At 30.1% G+C, this 21,502-nt stretch overlaps 1 protein-coding gene across 1 annotated transcript in view; it reads left to right on the top strand.

Moving 5' to 3' along the window:
• Positions 1–1,210: 1,210 nt before the first annotated feature.
• The window catches only part of LOC107442852 (fibrillin-1), a gene marked incomplete in the record, with an annotated part of 109,281 nt that continues 88,989 nt past the window's right edge, over positions 1,211–21,502 (top strand). Inside the window, 9 exon segments of the mRNA XM_071177181.1 lie at positions 1,211–1,434; positions 4,482–4,676; positions 7,697–7,897; positions 10,874–11,080; positions 11,664–11,786; positions 14,945–15,154; positions 17,210–17,332; positions 18,649–18,771; positions 20,452–20,574. Of these exon segments, the coding sequence (XP_071033282.1) occupies positions 1,368–1,434; positions 4,482–4,676; positions 7,697–7,897; positions 10,874–11,080; positions 11,664–11,786; positions 14,945–15,154; positions 17,210–17,332; positions 18,649–18,771; positions 20,452–20,574 (1,372 nt within the window).

The raw sequence follows: 21,502 nt of genomic DNA, 5'->3' as shown, positions 1-21,502 counted from the left end.
ATTTAAATCATGATTGCATTATTATAGCGATTTTTCACTTACGGTCTCTTTTCTTTATGGTGCTTCTGTGTACGTCACCGCTTCAGGAAAGCATTTTCGACCCCACATTGCTATATGATTTCGAGTCGTCAGGATGCCCCCTACCCCTCTTAGAAGTTCTGAAACGCTTAACTGAGACACCCTGTATATATATATACTACGGGCAGGGGGGGAATTTAGTTCAATTTGATATTTTCTGAAAAAGTGAAAACTTCGAAAGTTTCTCAAAAAGTGATATGAAATATTTTCTTTTATCGAATTAATAGCATGTAGGGTGTTTCATAATGATTCCCCTAAATATTTGTTTTTAGAATTCTCGTCTGTTAAGTTTACACATAGTTTGTCTACGGTAGGAACTCCCCCAGCCACATAGTCTGAGGCCGTCTACTGCTATTGAAACAAAAATAGCACATTTCAGGAGGACAGCTTTTCTTCACTCTAGGGCTAACACAATCGATCGAAGAAAAAGATTCCCTTTCTCTCGCCGACCCGAGCCAAAACCTGTTCTAAACAGTGACCCCACCCCCCTACTTGAAATAGTTATACCTCGTTGTCATAGTCACCGTCACGAGTCCAGACGAGTGGTTTTGGGAGTTTTTACTTTAGACAAACCATATGTGACCCAAATAAAAGTTAAGCTATGGTGGAGCAAAACAGCTATTGAAATCTCTCGAATCACTAATGTGGAGAAAAAACATCTTAGGATTCCACCTTCTTAACACTCAAGGGGGGCCCGCCCTGACAAAATAGGGGGGGTTATAATTTGTATAAAAAAAAGGTGTTTTTTTAAAAAAAAATTTGAAAAATTCATAACTTTGTTTTCTATTTAATCGTATTAATAAAACAGGAAAATAGGCTATAATTTTCACAATTAAGAGTTCCAGTGTAAAACAGTAGAAAATAAGGTTTATGTAAACATTTTTCGATAATTATTTAAGTAGGGCCATTAAACGCAAAATTCCACAATTCAAAGAGGTGTTATTTTTTTAAGGATTGAAATACAAAAAATAATTTTTTTTATATACTTCAATTGTAATAAAAATCTTGAATATTTAATATTCATTCTCTAAGCGGCACTAAAAATTCTAACGACGGTTCAGTGTTTAGTTTCATTTCATCATTTTAGTTTCACTTTCGTGAATTAGGATTTTATAAGAAGTGAAAATCAGACATGTGAGGTCAAGGCGAACTGCTTATCATTTGACCGATTGATATGAAGTGTAAACGAAAGCAATCTTTTGTGATTTTATTCGCTGGACTTCAATTGCGTAAATACATCAAATATAATAATGCAGATATACACTAAACTAAATTTTAAATGAAACAGCATGTATCCAAACATCGTAGTTCAGCTATTGTTCGTGATTAATTGCTTAATATTCATATCATATGGTGGTAAGTCTTGACTTAGTTTCCAATTCAATAAAATAATAACGAAAACCTATTAAACTAAATTTCTTAAAATGATAAAATGAATGTGATGATTTTGCTAGCAGTCGATAATGCATTATAAAAAAGCATATTTTAAATTTAAAAATCAAAAAATTTTTAAGAGTCAATTAAACTACGTAATGCGGTTTAGTTCTAAACGTACACTGCATGCTAGAAAATTTAATTTGAATTCTAAATTATGGATTTTGTATCATGATTATTGATAGAAAAAACGCCATTTTTTTTAACGTTAGCAAAAATATTTTACGTATTCTGTTTAGAATAGAGTGTCAACATTAAATTAGTATCATACGAAAGTGAAGCAACTCCAATAATTACATTAAAATTACGTTAACTGAATATTTATGTTTGTTTTGTTCTTTTACGCATAAATTAGCAGAAGTTTCGTGTTACAAAATTAATTTGCTACGAGATAATTCACTTTTACAATGTAACCATGTTCGGCATGATATATTAAAATGTAAGGTTATTAAACGGAGGTCTATTTTTCCTCTTCTTCAGAGAGTCGAATTTATGACGTCACATGTTCAGTAGACGCTAAAAGCTATCATATCTTTTATTGTATTATTGGCAACTGTTTTGAAGTTTCAGATTTACATTTTGGCTTTTAATTTGTTCACACACAAATTAATATTCGAATACATTTTATTTAAAGTTTTTACTGAAATTTTAAGAAGTGTTAATTAAACTTTTATTGAACACTATTAGAAGTTCTAATGCTAAAAAAAGTTTAATTTACCTTCATATTTTTAATGAAAAAATTAGAACTATACTTTTCAGCAATTTAATGAAAAATAAGGAGTTAGAAATATGGTTGCATTCTAGAGAAAATATAGAAACAGAACAGTAGAACTCTTAGAATAGTAGAAGAAGCTGAAAACCCAGAAATCGAAAAGAAGTTCATCAAACATAAAATAGCCAAATAATATCTTTTATTTAAAGTAAATTTACTAAGATTTATCAGAATGGAGTAAATTGAATTTTTAAGTAGTTTGTGCTATTATTAAATATAATTTAATGTATTAATTTTGTATTTAAGAAATTTTACATTAAATATAATTCTGATAAAATTTATTAAAGCTAAAAAGTATTTTGAATTCCAATTCATTCATAACTAAATTTAACATTCATACATTCTTTTCAAGGTAATATTTTTTTTAATATTACATTTGAAATCTGTTTGAAATAATTTAAAGTGCGAAAACATGCTCTTTGGATTTCCACATAAAGGAAGGGAGTGAGTTTGTGACATCACATCTACTGTTATTCTTACTGTCATTATTCTTGCAAAGTTAGCCTTCTTTTCATTATGATAATGATACCCTTCAAATGCTTTTTTTTTTCAGTTTCAAGAGTTAAGTATTCTTACGATTTGTCTAAAATATAGTTAATTTTTTGAATATAAATGCTTTTTAGTAGGTTTGTGACTTTTGTAGTAATTTAAAATAAGACTAAAGCTCCATTTATGGTGATCCAATGTATTTAACTATACCATCCAATATGTGGCAAAGCAATATGTGAAAACTGGTTCGACAAGCCGAAGGAAAAGGAGTTAATAGCTATCTTTGTTTTCCAAAAAAAACAATCTTGATTAGAAGTTTAATGTAAAAATGTAATACGAAAAAAAAGAAACAATATCGCGGATTTGCTACTAATATTTGGATAAAGATTATTTTATGAGGTGAGTCATTTAGCTACCCCTCTTTCCTTCAAAAAAGCAATTAAAGCCATATGTTATTTATAAGTAACAATTTACCTTTTTTAAATAATGTAAACGAATCATTTGAAACTAAGCGCTAAAAAAATCTTAAAACTTCTAAAAACAAAACAGCAAGTTACGATGACATGAGCAGAAAAACTATTAATCCATTATACGCTAAAGGAATGTTCAGCTTGGTACTTTTATTAATGATTTTAATTCAAATTTCATGTAAATGATTATTATGCCACAATAAGAAATGAATAAAATTGATTAATGAACTTTTTTTTATAAGTTCAATGTAGTGTTGCAATTTTTATGCACCTAGTTTTAATATAAAAATGGTGTTTTTAATATTGTTTAAATTATCCAAATTACTATAAGTGAATGCTTAGTCCTGAACAGAAAATTTATTTTTAAAGTTTGTTATTAGGATTTTAAACGAACAATCTATTTATATATTTTCTACGCTTAGCTTAATGTATGCCATTATTGTTAGTCAAAATATGAAATTTTATTTAAATAATTCTACAACAGTATATGCATTCTTAAATATACTAAATTTCTATTTATGAGAGTTTAATGAGCATAAAATTAATTTTTTTAAAACTAATTTAAATCATATTAGATCACAAAATCACAAATATTAGATCACAAAGTCGAAAATCATAAGATGAAGTTGTATTTAGATGATCGTAATATTATAATGGCTTCTTAGAATGTAACAGCCGAATAGAGAAAACACCGACTTGATTTTTGAGTAAAGTATGTGACGTCAATATACGGATTGGTTTTAAGACATGAAAGATGGCTTCGAGAAGCGTACAACCTCTGCCAACTAATCTACTGCAAAAAAAAAGATTGCCAAGCGAATAATAATTGTTCTCATAATTGAATGAATAATTTAATTTTCCGTATTACGAGTGAGGTTTATTTTCGATATAAAGTTACGTAAGTTTTTAATTTAAAAAGGAAATTAAATTCAAAGTTTGGAGCTATATTTTAAGCTTGCTAAATACCGGCTCCTCGTAAGGAGTAAACCGAAAAGTAAACCGAAAAAAGTAAAAACCGAAAAGTAAATAAGCAATAAATCACTAGCAATCAGCACTACTCAATCTGAATCGAACAAACTAAAATAATTCCTGTAGTTTATTATTTTTCCAGTATGCATGTTTATTGATTAAGCAAAATACTTTTTAGTGGTTCAAATGACGGACATAAATATATTTAGTATCGTTTTGCACCAAAAATAATATTGCTCTATATAGTTCTTTTCCTCTCTTTTGAACAGAGGTGTTAAACAGTCAGCAGTGCAAGCCAGTAGGGACTACCTGGACAGAAAATGGTACCGAATACAGAAGTCTTCTTTATCGCAAGGAATTACATGCCTATGCTGTTTGCAAAGTTGGTTACACGCTTTCCAGTTCAAGTAAAATTCTTTGTGTGAATGGATTGTGGGAAAATCCTTTGCCCCGTTGTGAAAGAAGTAAGCTATAAATGATAGGATAGTTTATTCACGAAAGTAATTAAAAATTGAGATAATCGCATTTTTGTGTAGGTATTGATCATATTGATATAACTGATATATTAAATTTAATATATCAGATATAACTGATATATTATACAAGGTGTCTATAAAAGAACTCCGGGATTTTAAAAATTCATATCTCACTAACTATAAAAGATAGCAAAATTTAGTCGATTTCTCTGAAAAGAGTAGCTCAAAAAGTTTTACTCATACCAATTGGGAATGTTTGTATCAACTGTTGGCGACGCTGCAGGGCGTTGACCTTGAAATGACGTCGCGAAATTTTAAATGATGGCGACTCCGCAACAAAAGGCTCAATGTGTTATTTGGCTCATAGAAACGAAGTCTTCAGTTACCGTACAAAGTGCAGAGAAAATTCGTGATGTTCAACATCTCAGGGAACGAATAGTCAATTGTGTGGCAACCGTCACCCCAAACATGCTCGCCAGGACATGGGAAGAGGTAGAATACTGTTTAGACGTCTGCCGTGCCACTAACGGGGCTCATATAGAACTTGACTAAGTGTTAAAAAAACTTGAAAATGTAAGCTTTTCAGTCATGTATAAAACATGTATGTATGGTTTTTATTTCATTAAAATATTTTGCCTCAAAACCCCGGACTTCTTTTATAGACACCCTGTATATCATATTTATTAAATTCCATTTGCATAAAAAAATATGAAGATGGTAATAAAGTCGACATGTTTCAAGCGCCGATGCATACGCAAGACTGGCCGGACGTGAATGAGGGGGGGGGAAGGGATTTGAAACAGGAAACGTAAAGTTGCCAATGAAAAGAAAAAGATGAAAGACAAACCCAAAAAAACCGCAGTATCCACAGTGTGAAACAGAAAATGAAAAATAAATAAAGGTGAACAAAGCTAGAAAAACTGTAGTGGCCGAGAGGGGAAAATCAGGGCAAAATGCATTCCAAAGAGCATGGAGAGGATGTGAAAAACTTATGTCGTTAACTAGAGTATCGGCATTCATATGAATCATCCACCTTTGGCCCGAATGTCACTAATCGTGATCTTTTAACCGTCAGATAAATCGCTCCGTTTCTGCATTACGCTAACAAGTGCAATGCTGCCTGCTATCTGTGTCCACCACCTGCTAACAGTGATGGATTATTTCATGTTGAAGTCGAGAGTATGTGGTTGCTACATTGAGGTTGCTGGACTGTGTACCTTAACCTTATTTCAATCATGCATCAATCGACCTATTTGATTTTTAATAGAACCAAGAGTAAAAGGTGAAAAGTGCATATAGTTAGTGTCGAGTATAGAGGTATCTAAGTTGAAGAAACTTACCCTCCTTCCAGCTATATGCATCATGACCAATCTAGCAACAACCAATTGATCAAATATTATCCGGTCTCTTTTTTTCTGAGTAAAAATAAAAAGGCTCAGAAACTTTCAGCTTACTAGAAAACCAACAAAATGATAGCAGTACAAATGCAACGAAACTGAAAAAAAAATTGTAACAATACTACCACTTTTCAATATCCATTTCAAAGTGGCATAATTAAATTGCTTTTTGCCATTAAAAAAACCAAGAAATTTTAAAGCAAAGGGTCGATTGATTTGAGGTAAATTATCCTGTTCAAACTTTAAAGTTGAACATCTCAGCTAACAAAAATTCAGTAGTGATCCACGGAGAAATAAACTTTAAGAACTTCTCGTGTAGTCCATAACATTTAGTGTGAATCATTGATAGATTGTAATCATTGAGAGACTGAATCATTGAAATGAAAAGATTCGACGAGAAACGATCAAAATAGCTACTTGAATAGTTTTCAGTTGAAAAATTACATCATGCGATCAAGCATTAAAAAATGATTAATTTGTGTCATGATCTGACTCAATGAGACACCGTTTAGTTAGATTTATGCTACGTTTAGTGCAAATTTGTGAAATAATATGGATCAGCGTGCAACAGTATTTTTTATCAATAATAGTAACAAATTGCTATTAGCTTTTATCACGTGATTAATGCAAAGTTTGAATTATTGAGAGTAGAAATAGATTTATATTTTTAATAATATGCGCGTCCTGCAGTGGACTGATCGCTAAGACGCGGTTCCCAGCAAATCACCGAAGTCAAGCATCACTGGCTGCGGTCAGTGTGCGGGTGGGTGACCACTTGGATCAGTCTGCGTAGTGACCGAAGGTTTCGGTATGGGTCCTCGTTAAACTGTTCTACCGTAAAATGCTCAACTTCGTGTGCAGATTGTCGGGCTACCAAAGCAGGGAAGCCATCCCCGCTGCAGAGGATCAAAATTGCGATGGCATGTCTTCGGATCGATGACGAAGGATCAGTATTAGTATGTCTAGATTTATTGACATTGGTTCTATATAGGGCCAATATCGCCCTATATAGAGTCAATATAAGGTATATATTGGCTGAATAATAAATATAAAATATCTGGTGAATCTGACAACTCCATATAATGCTGATATTGGTTGTAAAATATCGGGTAAATCGGACATTTCTATATAAGGTCAATATCGGAGAAATATCTGTACTTTCACCAGTTGTGGTATTTTTAGCAGTGGCCACTTTTCTCTAAGGAAATGAAAATTTTTAAACGATTAATAAAATCATTCATATTAATATCGGTCATTTCTTTTGAAGCATTTCTAACAATATAGTAAACACTACAGGATTCATTTCTTAAATGAAAAAAAAATATATAATTAAGAAATATGCTTGAATTAAAGCAATTTTTCAGAATATTGTAAAGTAATCATAATAATTCTATATTTATTAAATGAAAAATAATAATGAAATGCTCGTGGAGAACATTTTCAACAAAAAGTGACGATCGGGTTGTGACCTGTAAGTGATTGTTTAATCGCCTTTTTTTATATTTAATCACCCTGTGGCTATTGAGGACCATTAAATTTGTTTTATACCTGTATATTTGTAATTTTAAATTCGCTTGGGCTTAAAAATAGTTAACTTTTGTTCTGATATAGTTACATCACGCCAATGTGAGCCTCTGCCAACTGTGAAAATAGCTATTAGAAAATGTGAGAATGAACCTCCTTCAGAGGGCTCAATATGTCGATACAGGTGCCCCAGAAAGTACTATTTGATAGGTTCCAGTGAGCGCCGTTGCGGCCAGAATTTACGATGGACTGGTGTTGAGCCTCGCTGCATTTTGGAATACTCTCATAGTAAGTATAAAATTGTGAAATTAAAATCGTCCATCAAATTTTTAAAAAGAAAACGATTTTTGTTCTATTTCAGTATTAGTGGAACGGAGTAAAAATGTATTTATCCTTTAAGTATCTATGAAACTTAAAAGTCCCATCAACATTATTTTCATATGGCATTGAAAGGAAAAAAAATATGTCATCGGAACTTGTCTATCCCTGTAGTATGACTTTATATTTATCTGACGTTAAATAAGCTTCATGACTAACTATATGACTTTACATAAATACATGATTATTTATTCACCTATGGAAGAGTTGAGTTGTTGATATTTTGTTCGAGAACGCTATTTTATTATTTCTCAATTCTCTGCTTTCGAACTTGATCAATTTTGTCAGTAGGTCTTTTCTATTCTTTCATTGATTCATTAACGTTTTTAACAAGTTATAAAATAAAGTATTAAATTTTTAACTTGAATTAAAATTTTATAATAAGTTCCAAATTAATTGTATGAAAAATTGGAAAATAATATTGAATAGTAAAGACAAATATTTGTCAAAGCGTAAAATGAACCTTATTTAATGGGACAAGAAAGTTCCTACCTTTTTGATAATTTTTTAATGATTTAATAAATAAAGGATTAAATAATCTAGGAATCTGTATTAATTAACAATACGCAATCACGCTCAAAAACTGAAAGGCATAAAAGCAATTAAATATTTGGTAATAATATCTCTTAATTATAGTTTTTCGAAGTGCGGTTCAACAAAGGAAAGTTTGTAAACACGTTGATTGACACGCCAGTCATCGGTGGTTGACCACGAATTTTCCATTTAGACAGTGTAAAATACGATATAAAACTAAAACATTTTGATTGTTTTAAGTAATTATAGATAATTTACTTAAAATTTACTTAAAGTTTACTCAAGTCTAATACGCTGACTCGTAAAAGACATGTCAAATCAAGTTATTTATTTATTTTAATCTGTTAGTAGCGTGCTTTGCAATGCTGTGCCACAATACAAGAGCTTTTAAGTAGTGCACGTGTCTTGACGAGAATGTAAAAACAATAATTCAAGATTGGGTAACTTTAAAAGACGACCTAGTTCTCGACAGCGCCATACACTTCATGCCGTTAGCAGACGATTTTATTCTCATCATAGTGTCAAATACAAAATAAGAACTAGGTATACTGGCTACACAAGCTCTCAAAAAATGTATTCAATGAGCAGAAAAAAAGATTTAAAGAATTCAATAGAGAAAACATCATACTGCAGAAAAGAGACAAAACACTGGTCAATGGCTCCACCAGGATCCCGTATGGAAAATACAACATCAAACAAGAACAGAAATTCAAGCTCTTGGGAGTTATCATTGATGACTATTTACAGTGAAATGCTACATCAAATACATGACATATAATGGATCCTACATAAGTTTCACTGTACCCTAGTAAGTGTATGCCTGCATTAATTGTATTGTTACGCTTTGTATACCTTGTTAATTATTCATCACGATCTCATATAGATATCACCCGATTAATCTGTATCTGTATTATTTGTATTATCTAAACAATGCACCATAGCATACGTGTTAATTCTCCAAATGCAAAATCTCATATGATCTCCAAGCTCGATGTAAAACTCATATAAATTTACCATATCAACGAAGGTTTTTTCAAAGACAAATGTATAATTGCTAATTTTACAACAACTCAACAATTTTAGTATATCAGAGTGAACGACAGGGTAAACGCCGACGACAGTGCTGACGTAAAATGTCCTCAGTGTTAGACGGATCATGGGTTAGAGTCCCCTTGCCGTCAGGCTAACCGTGGGAGGATCTCGTGTTCTTCCTCCCCATGTAACGCAAATACCTGTAAGTTCCATCAAAAAGTCCTCCACGAAGGCAAATTTCTCCCAATACTTGATCCAACAGTTCCTTTGTTTTCTGAATTGAGTTCAAAATTACAAGGCTACGGAGTTGAACATTAGTAATCTGTCTATCTATCTATCTATCTATCCGTGATGCCACAATTGGCATACACATATTTATTTTCTATCTTTTAAAATATCTTTCATTACTTAAGCTGATTTTTTATTAATAGAATTATATTTAAAATCAATCACAAACTTAATCTTTTTAAAACAAACATAAAATATTTATTTCTTCTCTTCTAGATTAATGTAACGGATACTTTTTTATTTCATTACTAATGCAGACTTATATATTCACTGTCGCCTTTAATCGAAAACAAAAATCTATTTATAACTTTTTATTCTAATTTTCCAACGGCTAAATGTTTCGGTTACATGGTTGTAATAATTCACATAAATTTGTTGGCGACTCGTGATNGTTCAACTCCGTAGCCTTGTAATCCTGAACCCACTCCAGAAGAAGAGGAAAATCCTGGACTGGATCAAGTATCGCAGGAAATTTGCCTTCGTGGAGGACTTTCTGATGGAACTAACCCGCATTTTGTTACATGGAGGGGAAAACCTCGCAAGGTTAGCCTAATGGCAAGGAGACTCTGACCCATGATCCATCTACCACTGAGGATATTTTACGTCAACACTGTAGTTGGTGCAAGCCGGGTGCGGAATTAATATCGCCCAGCCGTCGCTGAACCCGGTTTACCTCATTGGAAGGAGAACGCTCTATTCCTAATATTAACGAGTCTGGGGACATGAGAGAGACACAAAAAATCATCTTTTTATGCTTATAAATTACACTATGTTCTTATTATACAATCACAGTCAACTATCTGCTGGAATACAACATTAGTATGAAAAATTTCTAAGTGAATAGTCTAATCAAACTGAACCTTGAAATAACTGAACTCAAACCTTACAATAGTTTAACCACAGTTTGACTAATGTTTTTATTGGATATAGAGAATTGAAGAGAAATATTTCGTCCATTACATTTTTTGAATTTTATATAGTATTAATGTTCATTTACAAAAAAGATTTAATAATATTGTTCGTTTATTTCAGCAATCAAAGCCATTAACCCTGCTACTGCATTTGACTACTCTCATTATAATCGAAGACAAGAAAAGATTTCACCTAACAATAATAATGAACCTCAAACTTGTGATATTAATAATGGTGGCTGTGAACAAATATGCAACTCATCCAGTGGTTTTCCTGTCTGTTCCTGTAGAAATGGATTTAGACCTGAGAGAGGGGGAAAATGCCAGGGTAAAAATATATTTATTATCTTCATTTTGATAAGCTATATGGTGCTATTACGTTAATGACAAACTGCAGTAAAAGCTCGATATAACGAGTACGGTATTCCGGGTGTGACAAGAAATTCCGGATTTTTCCTATCATTCTTTCGGGTCAGAAAACTAGAAGCAATGTGTGTGATTTTTCAACAAAAATAGCGAGTATTGTATCATATCTCGAGATCATTGGTTTGCGGAATTCCGCGAGTCAACATCTTTTAATCCGACGAAATTGTTCATCAAGATGTCACGATGTTTGCATATATGAACACGTGGTTCTTCTATCAATTTTATTATTTTTGTTTGGCTAATTTTAGCCGTTTTGAATATTTGGAATATCACGATTCTTATTCATGCGATTTTAATATCAAACATCGATTTTTGTATTTACTTGATTAAGAAGTTAGACGCTACGATTCGCATTCACTTAATTTAAAAATCGTACATCACGATTTTTGTAACTGTTTCGAATAATTGTAACTGTTTCGAGTAATGTTTTATAATAGAAAAATTATTTTATATTAACAACTGTAAAAAAAATGATATAATTTCAGATATCGATGAGTGTCAATTTCCTCATCTGAATCAATGCAATCAGAAATGTCTCAATACTCCTGGAAGTTACTCGTGTTCATGTGAATCTGGTTATATACTCAAAAATAGTTATGAATGCGAAGGTAACAAAGGCGTTTATTTTTTATTCACTCTCATAATAAATAATTTTTATCTATATTAAATTTTACTTCAGAACTGAATATGATTATATTTTTAAAAAAATTATCTATTCTGCAGCTTATCTTTTTTTTTCTTCTAAGAAACTTAACTCAAAGTATAAACAAGAAATCATATTTTGAATATTGATTTCGTTTGTAACGATAAATATTGAAGATGAACAATTATGGAGCAGTTTATCAAATAATCTCTCTCCATTTTCTACTTGTATAATGTACTATTTTTTCAGGTGCACGTTAAGCTTTTGTTTTATTTTTTTCATTCAATATAATGCTTCGTAAGTATATGGTTTTGTTATAATAATTATTAAAATTTTGACTTTAGTAAATTGTTATTTCTTGCAATCGTGGACGAAAAATTCTAAGTTTTTAATATAATAAACTAACTTTGATAGGTACGCTAAATTTTCCGGAAGAAAAGAAAAGACGAACTTACTCAGTGCCATAAGAATATTTAGTGAAAAGTTGCGTCAGAATGACTAAACGCGCATTAAGAAACCGATTAGTTATTTGTGCTTAGAAGAAGAATTCGAAGGCAAACTGCATTGGCCAGGTTACGAAATGGCAACATCAATAAATATTTGAAATTTTTCGACATTTAGAACACCTCATTCCTGCCCTGCTTTTTCCTGCTCATGCCCCACTAAAAAAATCTCAAGAATTTATTAAAAAGAAATCTTGCGAGAATCTTAAGTTATTTAGCCCACTTATTCTTAAGATTTCTTAAAAATATTGTCTGAAGAAAATCTTAAGAAAATAATCTTAGGAAAATCTTCAGAATATAATCTTAAGAATTTCTTAAGATTTAGGTTTACATGGGCCAAATAACTTAAGATTTTCTTAAGAATATTGTCTGAAGAAAATCTTAAGAAAATAATCTTAAGAAAATCTTCAGAATATAATCTTAATAAAATCTTCAGAAAATAATCTTAAGAATTTCTTAAGATTTAAGATTATGTGGGCCAAATAACTTAAGATATTCTTAAGAATATAATCTGAAGAAAATCTTAAGAATATAATCTGAAGATTTTTTTAAGATTTAAGGTTTATGTGGGACAAATAACTTGAGATATTCAACATATGTCTTTTCTTTTAGAAAATATACATTAGACATTCTAGAGAATATATATCTTCGATATCTTAATTTTTTTCTAAACATTTTCTTCAATATGTTAGCTGAAAGTATATTTAAGAAATTCTATAAAATTTTTTTTACCTATATATATATATATATATATNAAAAGAATAACCTTTATATATATATATATATATATAAATGTAAAAAATTTTCTTGCTTAAACAATATTTTTCTGAACTCTAACTTACAAACATATATGACAAATTTACTTAGAAAATGAACAAGTTTATTATTTCATTTAAAAGCTTAATGAACATTTGTGTATTCAAAATCTATTACCCGAATTAATTTTTAAAACAATAAGTCTCATATTCCAGATGACGATGCAATTAATAAAATACTTTGACTGATATACTTAAATAATTATTTTCAGTAAAGGCATATTATTCAAAAAACCTCTTGGAAAAAGAAAACTATTGGTTATAAATGCACTTTTTTTTTATAAACTTTAATTTAATTCGGGTTTAAATAGACTGAATGACCATCCTACATTTAAACAAAGTAGTAGAGTATGAGTTGAAAGTATAACATGTCAGTTCAAAAAATTATGTTAACTATGAGACAAGTACGATACATAAATTGTTATCTTGAGTTTATTTTGTACATAAAATTTTCATTTCCACTTTGTCTTTTCCTATCACCCTTGTCACATTCCGTTATTAAGATGAAAATGTGTTTTTAGGGAAATACATTTTTCTGCTTTTTAAGTGAGCAATATTATACTAAAATGATTAAATCGAAGACATTTTTATTTATTTCTTGTATCAATACAGGAAAGCTAAAAACAAACATCGTTTACTTCATAAAGCAACATAATTGAAACTATCAGCTAAGTTTTTTCTTCCTAATAAAAGAAATCCTGCCAAAAATGCGTATTTTATTGACCACATATTGAAGGTAGGGCATATGGGTCTTAGCCCAGCCAAGCGACGTCATACTCCCCTATTTCCCTTCTTGACTCTTTACCATTAAAATCTGCATTCACTCCTATCAAATAACGTCAAAAGGTATTGCACATTTCCTCTTCTTCTTGCATATACTCGTTACGTTTAAGTTTTTTAAGTTTAAGTTTTTCTGTCGTAGAGATTTCTGCTTTCCTTAAAGTACAGAGCTATATAATTTAGTCTAAAAATTTCAAGTAAAAGCAATCTACTGTATATATTTAGTTAAATCAAACTCGTTGTGCAAGAAGAAAGAAAAGGAAGTAAATGTGCATATTTCATTCTAGTCTTTTTATGGTTATTTTAACGTTAAATATATATAAGGACTGTAACGACTTTTATATAACCACTTTTACTGTAATATAATAAGTTTGAATTGATTAGGTGGGTGAGCCATGAGATCTGAGAGTGTAAATTGTTTGTTTGTTGAAGTGAACGTTGTGTACAGGTATTTATTCATCATATTGATATTAAATAAGAAAAATTTGAATGCAGACTGTTCTGATTTTTTTTAGAATCCATGTCAAAACTGAAGAAAAAAAATTTACATCTTAGAAATGACATTACTTGGCACTTAAAAACGTGAAATAAATCTGACGAGAAAGGGTGGGGGGGGGCAGGAGGTCTCAGCCCAGTCATGCTATGTCATTTGGCCCCGCTCCTAGAAAGCTATAAAACAATAAAATTTATCGAAAAAAGTTAATATTTATGCTCGTTAATATGTTAAACAGTGAGACACTACCCCGATTAGCTTCGCTCATCAACACCCTCAGTTGCTACAATCATTTTTTTTCTACGATAAACTGATTTTAACAGCTAACCCCGTAAACTGCATAACATATTTATTTAAATACTGTAAAAAACAAACTGAGCATAATAATATCTGAACGTAATAACGACTATTTCATGTAAGACTAAAATTTTTTGATTGATTAATATACATGCGAAGAGCAATTTTAATGTTTATGTATTTGATTTTTGTTCATTTCCAAAAATCATTTTAATGTAGATTTTGTATATTTTAGAAATCAAAGCCAATAAACGTAAGTCTATATTTCACGTTCCTCGTTACAATTACAAGGAAGAACGAGGAGACATTGCAAACAAAACTATTAAACCTAAAACTTGTGATATTAATAATGGAGGCTGCGAACAAATATGCAACTCATCCAGTGGTTTTGCTGTTTGTTCCTGTAAAGAAGGATATAGGCGCTTACAAGACGGAAGATGCATGGGTAAAATTCTATTTATTTTTATCATATACATAAGGTTTGAATATATTTGTGTGCGAAGTAGTTTTTATAATGAAAGTGAAACAACGCAAAGAGTTGATAAAAACTTCATTTTTTAATTGGCGAGTGGAATGTAATTTCTATTTCAGTCATGCCTAAAATTAAAAATGCTGGGTGCACCGCTTTCGTAAAACGTGGGGAAATTTTAGGTGCAAATAAAAATCTATTTTACCACGGTTCTTTAGTTTATAACCATAGCTGAACAGTTGACCCACCCTTGGGTTTACGACTACTAATACAAATACTAGACTACTAATACTAGAAATATTTATAACCAGCGTTGAACAAACGATCTAATTCTGAATTTACAACTATCAAACGTTCAACTCCGCAGCCTTGTAATTTTGAGCCCACTCCAGAAAACAAGGAAACTTCTGGATCAAGTATTGGGAGAAATTTCCCTTCATGAAGGACTTTTTGATGGAACTAACCCGCCTTTGCCTTACATGGAGAGGAAAAAGCATGCAAACCTATCATGGTTATCTTGACGCTAAGGGGACTCTTACCCATAATCCACCTGCCACTAAAGATATTTTAGGTCAGCACTGTGGTCTTTGTGAGTCGGGTGAGGAATTCGTATCAACCAGCCATCCCTGTGATTCTAATGCGGCTCACCTCATTGGAAGGCGAACGCTTTATTTCCTGAGTCACCAAGACTCGCGATACTTTAGTTATCACTAGATAACGGATTCTTTAATAAAAGTATTTTCTTTTCAGGGATAGATGAATATCAGGAGCAAAAATATCATTGCAACCATAGTTGCATGAGTGCACCAGGAAGTTATAAAAGTGAATGCCATCATGGACATGTAGCAAAAAGCGAATTAATTTTAAGAGAGCATAAAGATCTATACGAGATGTTCCATAAAGACCGCCTTTAACCTTTTTTGGGCCGAGATCACATATACACGATCACATGATTCTCTCTTCACGGCCTACGGTATCATATATGAAATGAGCATTTCTGATACCAGAGGACGTGATCTTGTTAAGATCGCTATTTTTTGTTCCATAACAAAAATATTTCGAAGTGTTGGCTAGCCATTATTTACCTTTTCATATTATTGTGATAGAGATTTCGAAATTAACAACTATGCATTATGTGCTTTTAGATTTTTTCATACTTAATCGTGATCTATTTACGACAATACTAATTTATTTATAGAATAAGATAAAACAAGACAAAAGTTTAGTCTTTATTTTTAAAATTTTCTGGCAATTTGTTTGAAATATTTGTTAATAATTACCATTTGCAAAATAATATTTTCCACAAATATTTTTTATAATTAATGTGCATATTATGACTTTAGAAATTTATATTTATTACGTTGGTTAGTTTTACATAAGCAATTGTATATATTTTGTTGCAAAAATTGCTTTTTTTATGTTTTAATGCATAAAGATTAATTTAACTGTATTATACGCAAAATCATATTTTAAAAATAGTTTTGAAAAATAATTATTAAAAAAAAAATGCGTCACAGTTTTAGTCAGAATTATTTTCATTTTATTTTGCAAACACATTTTTTGCTTTTGAATTTAAACATGCACAATGAACACAATTTTTATATAATTTTTTTGAATCTTTGTAAAAAGTAAAAAAAAAAAGATCTTAATAATTATTTCAATACGAAATCTAACCTATCTTAATGGAGGTTGCTAAGAACACATTATTTAAATCTAACTATCCCGTCTAGAAGAACTGAAGTACTTTGTTTACAAACCGTCTTTAACCTCAAATAAAATTCATAATCTTCAGCCGTAAATCAAATTTAAAATATTTTAATTCCTACTTTGTTGCTATTATTGATTTCAATTGTGATTTTTCATAGTTTGAAAACCTTTTTTTAGCTTGATAAAAATTTTTGATTCCTAATGAGAAATGATTTTGTATCTATGTCTCTAATATTAAAAGCGGGCATACTGTACTGATTTGAAAACTTTGCCCTAATTAAGAATAAGTGAAAAATATTTTACTGTTTGTTAAAATAATTTCAGATATCGATGAGTGTCAATTCCCTCATCTGAATCAATGCAATCAAAAGTGTATCAATACTCCTGGAAGTTACTCGTGTTCATGTGAATCTGGTTATATACTCAAAAATAGTTATGAATGTGAAGGTAACAAAGGCGTTTATTTTTTATTCACTCTAATAATGAATCATTTTTTATCTATATTATACTTCACTTCAGAACTGAATATGGTTATATTAGAAAAATATGTTATTGAGCAGCGAATGTTTCTTTTTCTTCTGAAGAAATTTAACTCTAAAGTATGAACAATAACTCAAAATTCGATTTTTTTTTGTAACGGTAAATATCGAAGATGAACTATTATGGATCAATAAATCACTTTCAATTTTCAATTGGAAAAAGAGAATCCTATTTCTTAGAAGTGCACTTAAATATTTGGGTTTATTTGTTTTCATTAAATACAATGCTTCGTAACTATATAGTTTTGATATAATTCATTAAAATGTTAACTTTTGTAAATTATTATTGCTTGCAATTTAGATAAAAAGTTTCAGCTTTTTGAGAACTTCACAGATTTACGAAAAAAAAATCATTTAAATAACCACGAAAATATTTGGTGGTAAGCTGCGTCAGAATGACAAAACGCACAGAGAGAGGAAGACCAATTAGTTATTTTCGCTTAAAAGAAGAATAGAAGCCAACGCCTCAACTAAATATTTTCTTTCGTTTGAAAGGAAATTAACCATTGCCGCATGTATGGTATCAATTTGAATCGTCCTACAGTTTGACGAAGATTTGTGTTGGGCAATTAGAATAAAAAGCAGCGCCACAGACAAACCACTTGCGGCATCTAAGCTTTTAGAAAAACATTTATTCATGTTAGAAACCGCCTTTTAACCTCAAATAAAAATCGACATCCTTCAGTTCTAGCTAAAATTTAAATTAATTCCTCCTTTGATGCTATTATTGATTTTAGTTGTGATTTTTCAGTGTTTGAATGTCTTTTTTTCTGTTGAATAATAATTTGTGATTCCTAATGCGCAATGATTATGTGTCAGTGACTCTAATATTAAAAGCGGGCACGCTGTAGAGGCTTAAAATTTTTGCCCCAGATCAAAACCTTTATTGAGAATATGTGTAATATATTTTACTGCTTCGAGCAATGTTTTATAATTATTTTATATAAACCAGTGTAAAAAGTAAAATGTTTTCAGATATCGATGAGTGTCGATTCCCTCTTCTGAAGCAATGCAAATAAAAGTGTATCAATATAAAAATTTGTGATTTCTAATGAGCAATGATTCTAAATATACGTAATTAAAGCAGTCATACTGTATATATTTGAAACATTTGAGGCAGAAAATTGCGCCAATAGGTGCAAAATCTTTTACAGTTTCGAGTAATGTTTTATGCTTGAAAAATTATTTTATATTAACAATTGTAAAAAAATGATATAATTTCAGATATTGATGAGTGTCAATTTCCTCATCTGAACCAATGCAATCAGAAATGTTTCAATACTCCTGGAAGTTACTCGTGTTCATGTGAATCTGGTTATATTCTCAAAAATCGTTATAAATGCGAAGGTAACAAAGACATTTCTTTTCTAATTAACTCTCATAATAAATCATTTTTTATTTACATTATATTTTACTTCTTTACGGAGTATGATTATGTTAAAAAAATATATTATTCTGCAACTTATTTTTCTTTTTCCTTTTAATCAACTTAACTCAAAGTATGAACAATAAATCAAAAATCTTATATTGTTTTCATTTTGTAACAGAAAATATTGAAGATGAACAGTTATTGTGCATTATATTTATCTTTCAATAATCTGAATAATAATCTCTTTCAATTTTCTATTTGAAAATGTCTTATTTACTAGAAGTGCAGCCAAAACTTTTGATTTTGGTTTATTTGTTTTCATTAAATTTAATTCTTCATAAATATATAGTTTCAGTATAATCCATCGAAATGTTAACTTCTATAAATTGTAATTTCTTACAAACGTAGACAAAAAAATATGTATAGTCTTTCGTTTAGGGGAGATAGTAGGGCATATTTAAATAATGTTAAAACTGAATTTTTTCGAAGTACTTTTTTATGACATTTCTTTGAAATTTCTCGGGGATATTTGAAATATATCAGCTGTATGCTGTGATAAAATTTTATAGTTGCCAAGAAAACTTTTTGAGTTATAAAAGAGTTTTGCTCGAGAAATATGAAATTTTCAAGTTAAAAGTTCTCAGTTAAGTTAAGAGCTCACAGTTCATTATTTTTNGATTCTCTCTTCACGGCCTACGGTATCATATATGAAATGAGCATTTCTGATACCAGAGGACGTGATCTTGTTAAGATAGCTATTTTTTGTTCCATAACAAAAATATTTCGAAGTGTTGGCTAGCTGTTATTTACCTTTTCATATTATTGTGATAGAGTTTCAGAAATTAACAACTATGCATTATGTGCCTTTAGATTTTTTTCATACTTAATCCTGATTTATCTACGACAATGCTAATTTATTCATAGAGTAAGATAAAACAAGACAAAAGTTTAGTCTTTATTTTAGCAATTTGTTTTAAATATTTGTTTAATAACAATTTTAAAAATAATATTCTCCCCAAATATTTTTTCATAATAAATGTGTATATTATGAGTTTTCAAATTTATATTAATAACATTGGTCAGTTTCGCATAAGCAATTGTATATATTTTGTATCAAAAATTGCTTTGTTTCCAATTTTTTCTTGTTTTAATGTATAAATATTAGTTTAACTGTATTTTACGCAGAATCACATTTAAAATAGTTTTGAAAACTAATTATAAAAAGAGAAAAACAATTTCTCGCATTTTTAGTCAGAAGTATTTGTTATTTTCTTTTGTAAACACATTTTTCGCTTTTGAATTCAAACATGCACAATGAGCACAATTTTTATATAATTTTTTAGAATCCTTGTAAAAAAAAAAAAAAAAAGATCTTAACAATTATTTAAATACGAAATAGCGAAATCTAACCAACCTTTACGGAGGTTGCTAAGAACACAGGAGGTATTATCTAAATCTAACTATCCCGTCTAGAAGAACGGAAGTACTTTGTTTACAAACCGTCTTTAACCCCAAATAAAAGTCATAATCCTTCAGCTATAACTTAAATTTAAAATATTTTAATTCCTTCTTTGTTGTTATTATTAATTTCAACAGTGATTTTTCCATAGTTTGAAAACCTTTTTGATAAAAACTGTAAAAAAATTATATAATTTCAGATATCGATGAGTGTCAATTTCCTCATCTGAACCAATGCAGTCAAAAGTGCATCAATACTCCTGGAAGTTACTCGTGTTTATGTGAATCTGGTTATATTCTCAGCAATCGTTATGAATGCGAAGGTAACAAAAGCGTTTCTTTTTTATTCACTCTTATAATAAATCATTTTTTTTATCTATATTCTTTTTCTTCTGAAGAAATTTAACTCTGAGTATGAACAATAACTCAAAATTCAATTTTTTTTGTAACAGTAAATATCGAAGATGAATAGCTAAGGATCAGCTTACCAATTAATCTCTTTCAATTTTCTATTTGAAAAACAAAATTCTATTTCTTAGAAGTCCACTTAAATATTTTGGTTAATTTGTTTTCATTAAATACAATGCTTCGTAACTATATAGTTTTGATATAATTCATTAAAATGTTAACTTTTGTGAATTATTATTGCTTGCAACGTAGAAAATCTTTTTAGCTTTTTGATAAATTCACAAAAAGACAAAATAAAACGAAAAGAAAAGAAAGAAAAAAACGAACCACGAAAATATTTGGTGGTAAGCTGTGTCAGTATGACAAAACTCACAGAGAGAGAAAGACCAATTAGTTATTTTCGCTTAAAAGAAGGATAGAAGCCAATGCATTGACTAAATATTTTCTTTCGTGTGAAAGGAAATTAACCATTGCTGCATGTATGGTATCAAATTTGAATCGTCCTACAGTTCGACGAAGATTTGTGTTGGGCAATTAGAATAAAAAGCAGAGCCACAGATAAACCACTTACGGCATCTAAGTTTTTAGAAAAACATATATTTATCAGGCAAACAACTAAGAGGAGATTGAGATTGGCTTTATTGTTTGGAAAAAAATAAAATAAGATAAAATTTAGTCTCTTTTATTCATAACTCACTAGTAAGACACAGTTTTTTTTTCTTGAATGTTTGTTAATAACCATTTACAGAATAATATTTTCCGCAAGTATTTGTTGTAAACATTGGGCATAGTAGGAATTTTCAAAATTATATTGAGGACGTTGGTTAGTTTCCTACAAACATT

The sequence above is a fragment of the Parasteatoda tepidariorum genome, chromosome 2 (assembly GCF_043381705.1).
Source record: "Parasteatoda tepidariorum isolate YZ-2023 chromosome 2, CAS_Ptep_4.0, whole genome shotgun sequence".
Taxonomy (NCBI): Eukaryota; Metazoa; Arthropoda; class Arachnida; order Araneae; family Theridiidae; genus Parasteatoda; species Parasteatoda tepidariorum.
The sequence above is the reverse complement of the archived record's forward strand: the minus strand, read 5'-3'. Positions and strand labels throughout refer to the sequence as shown.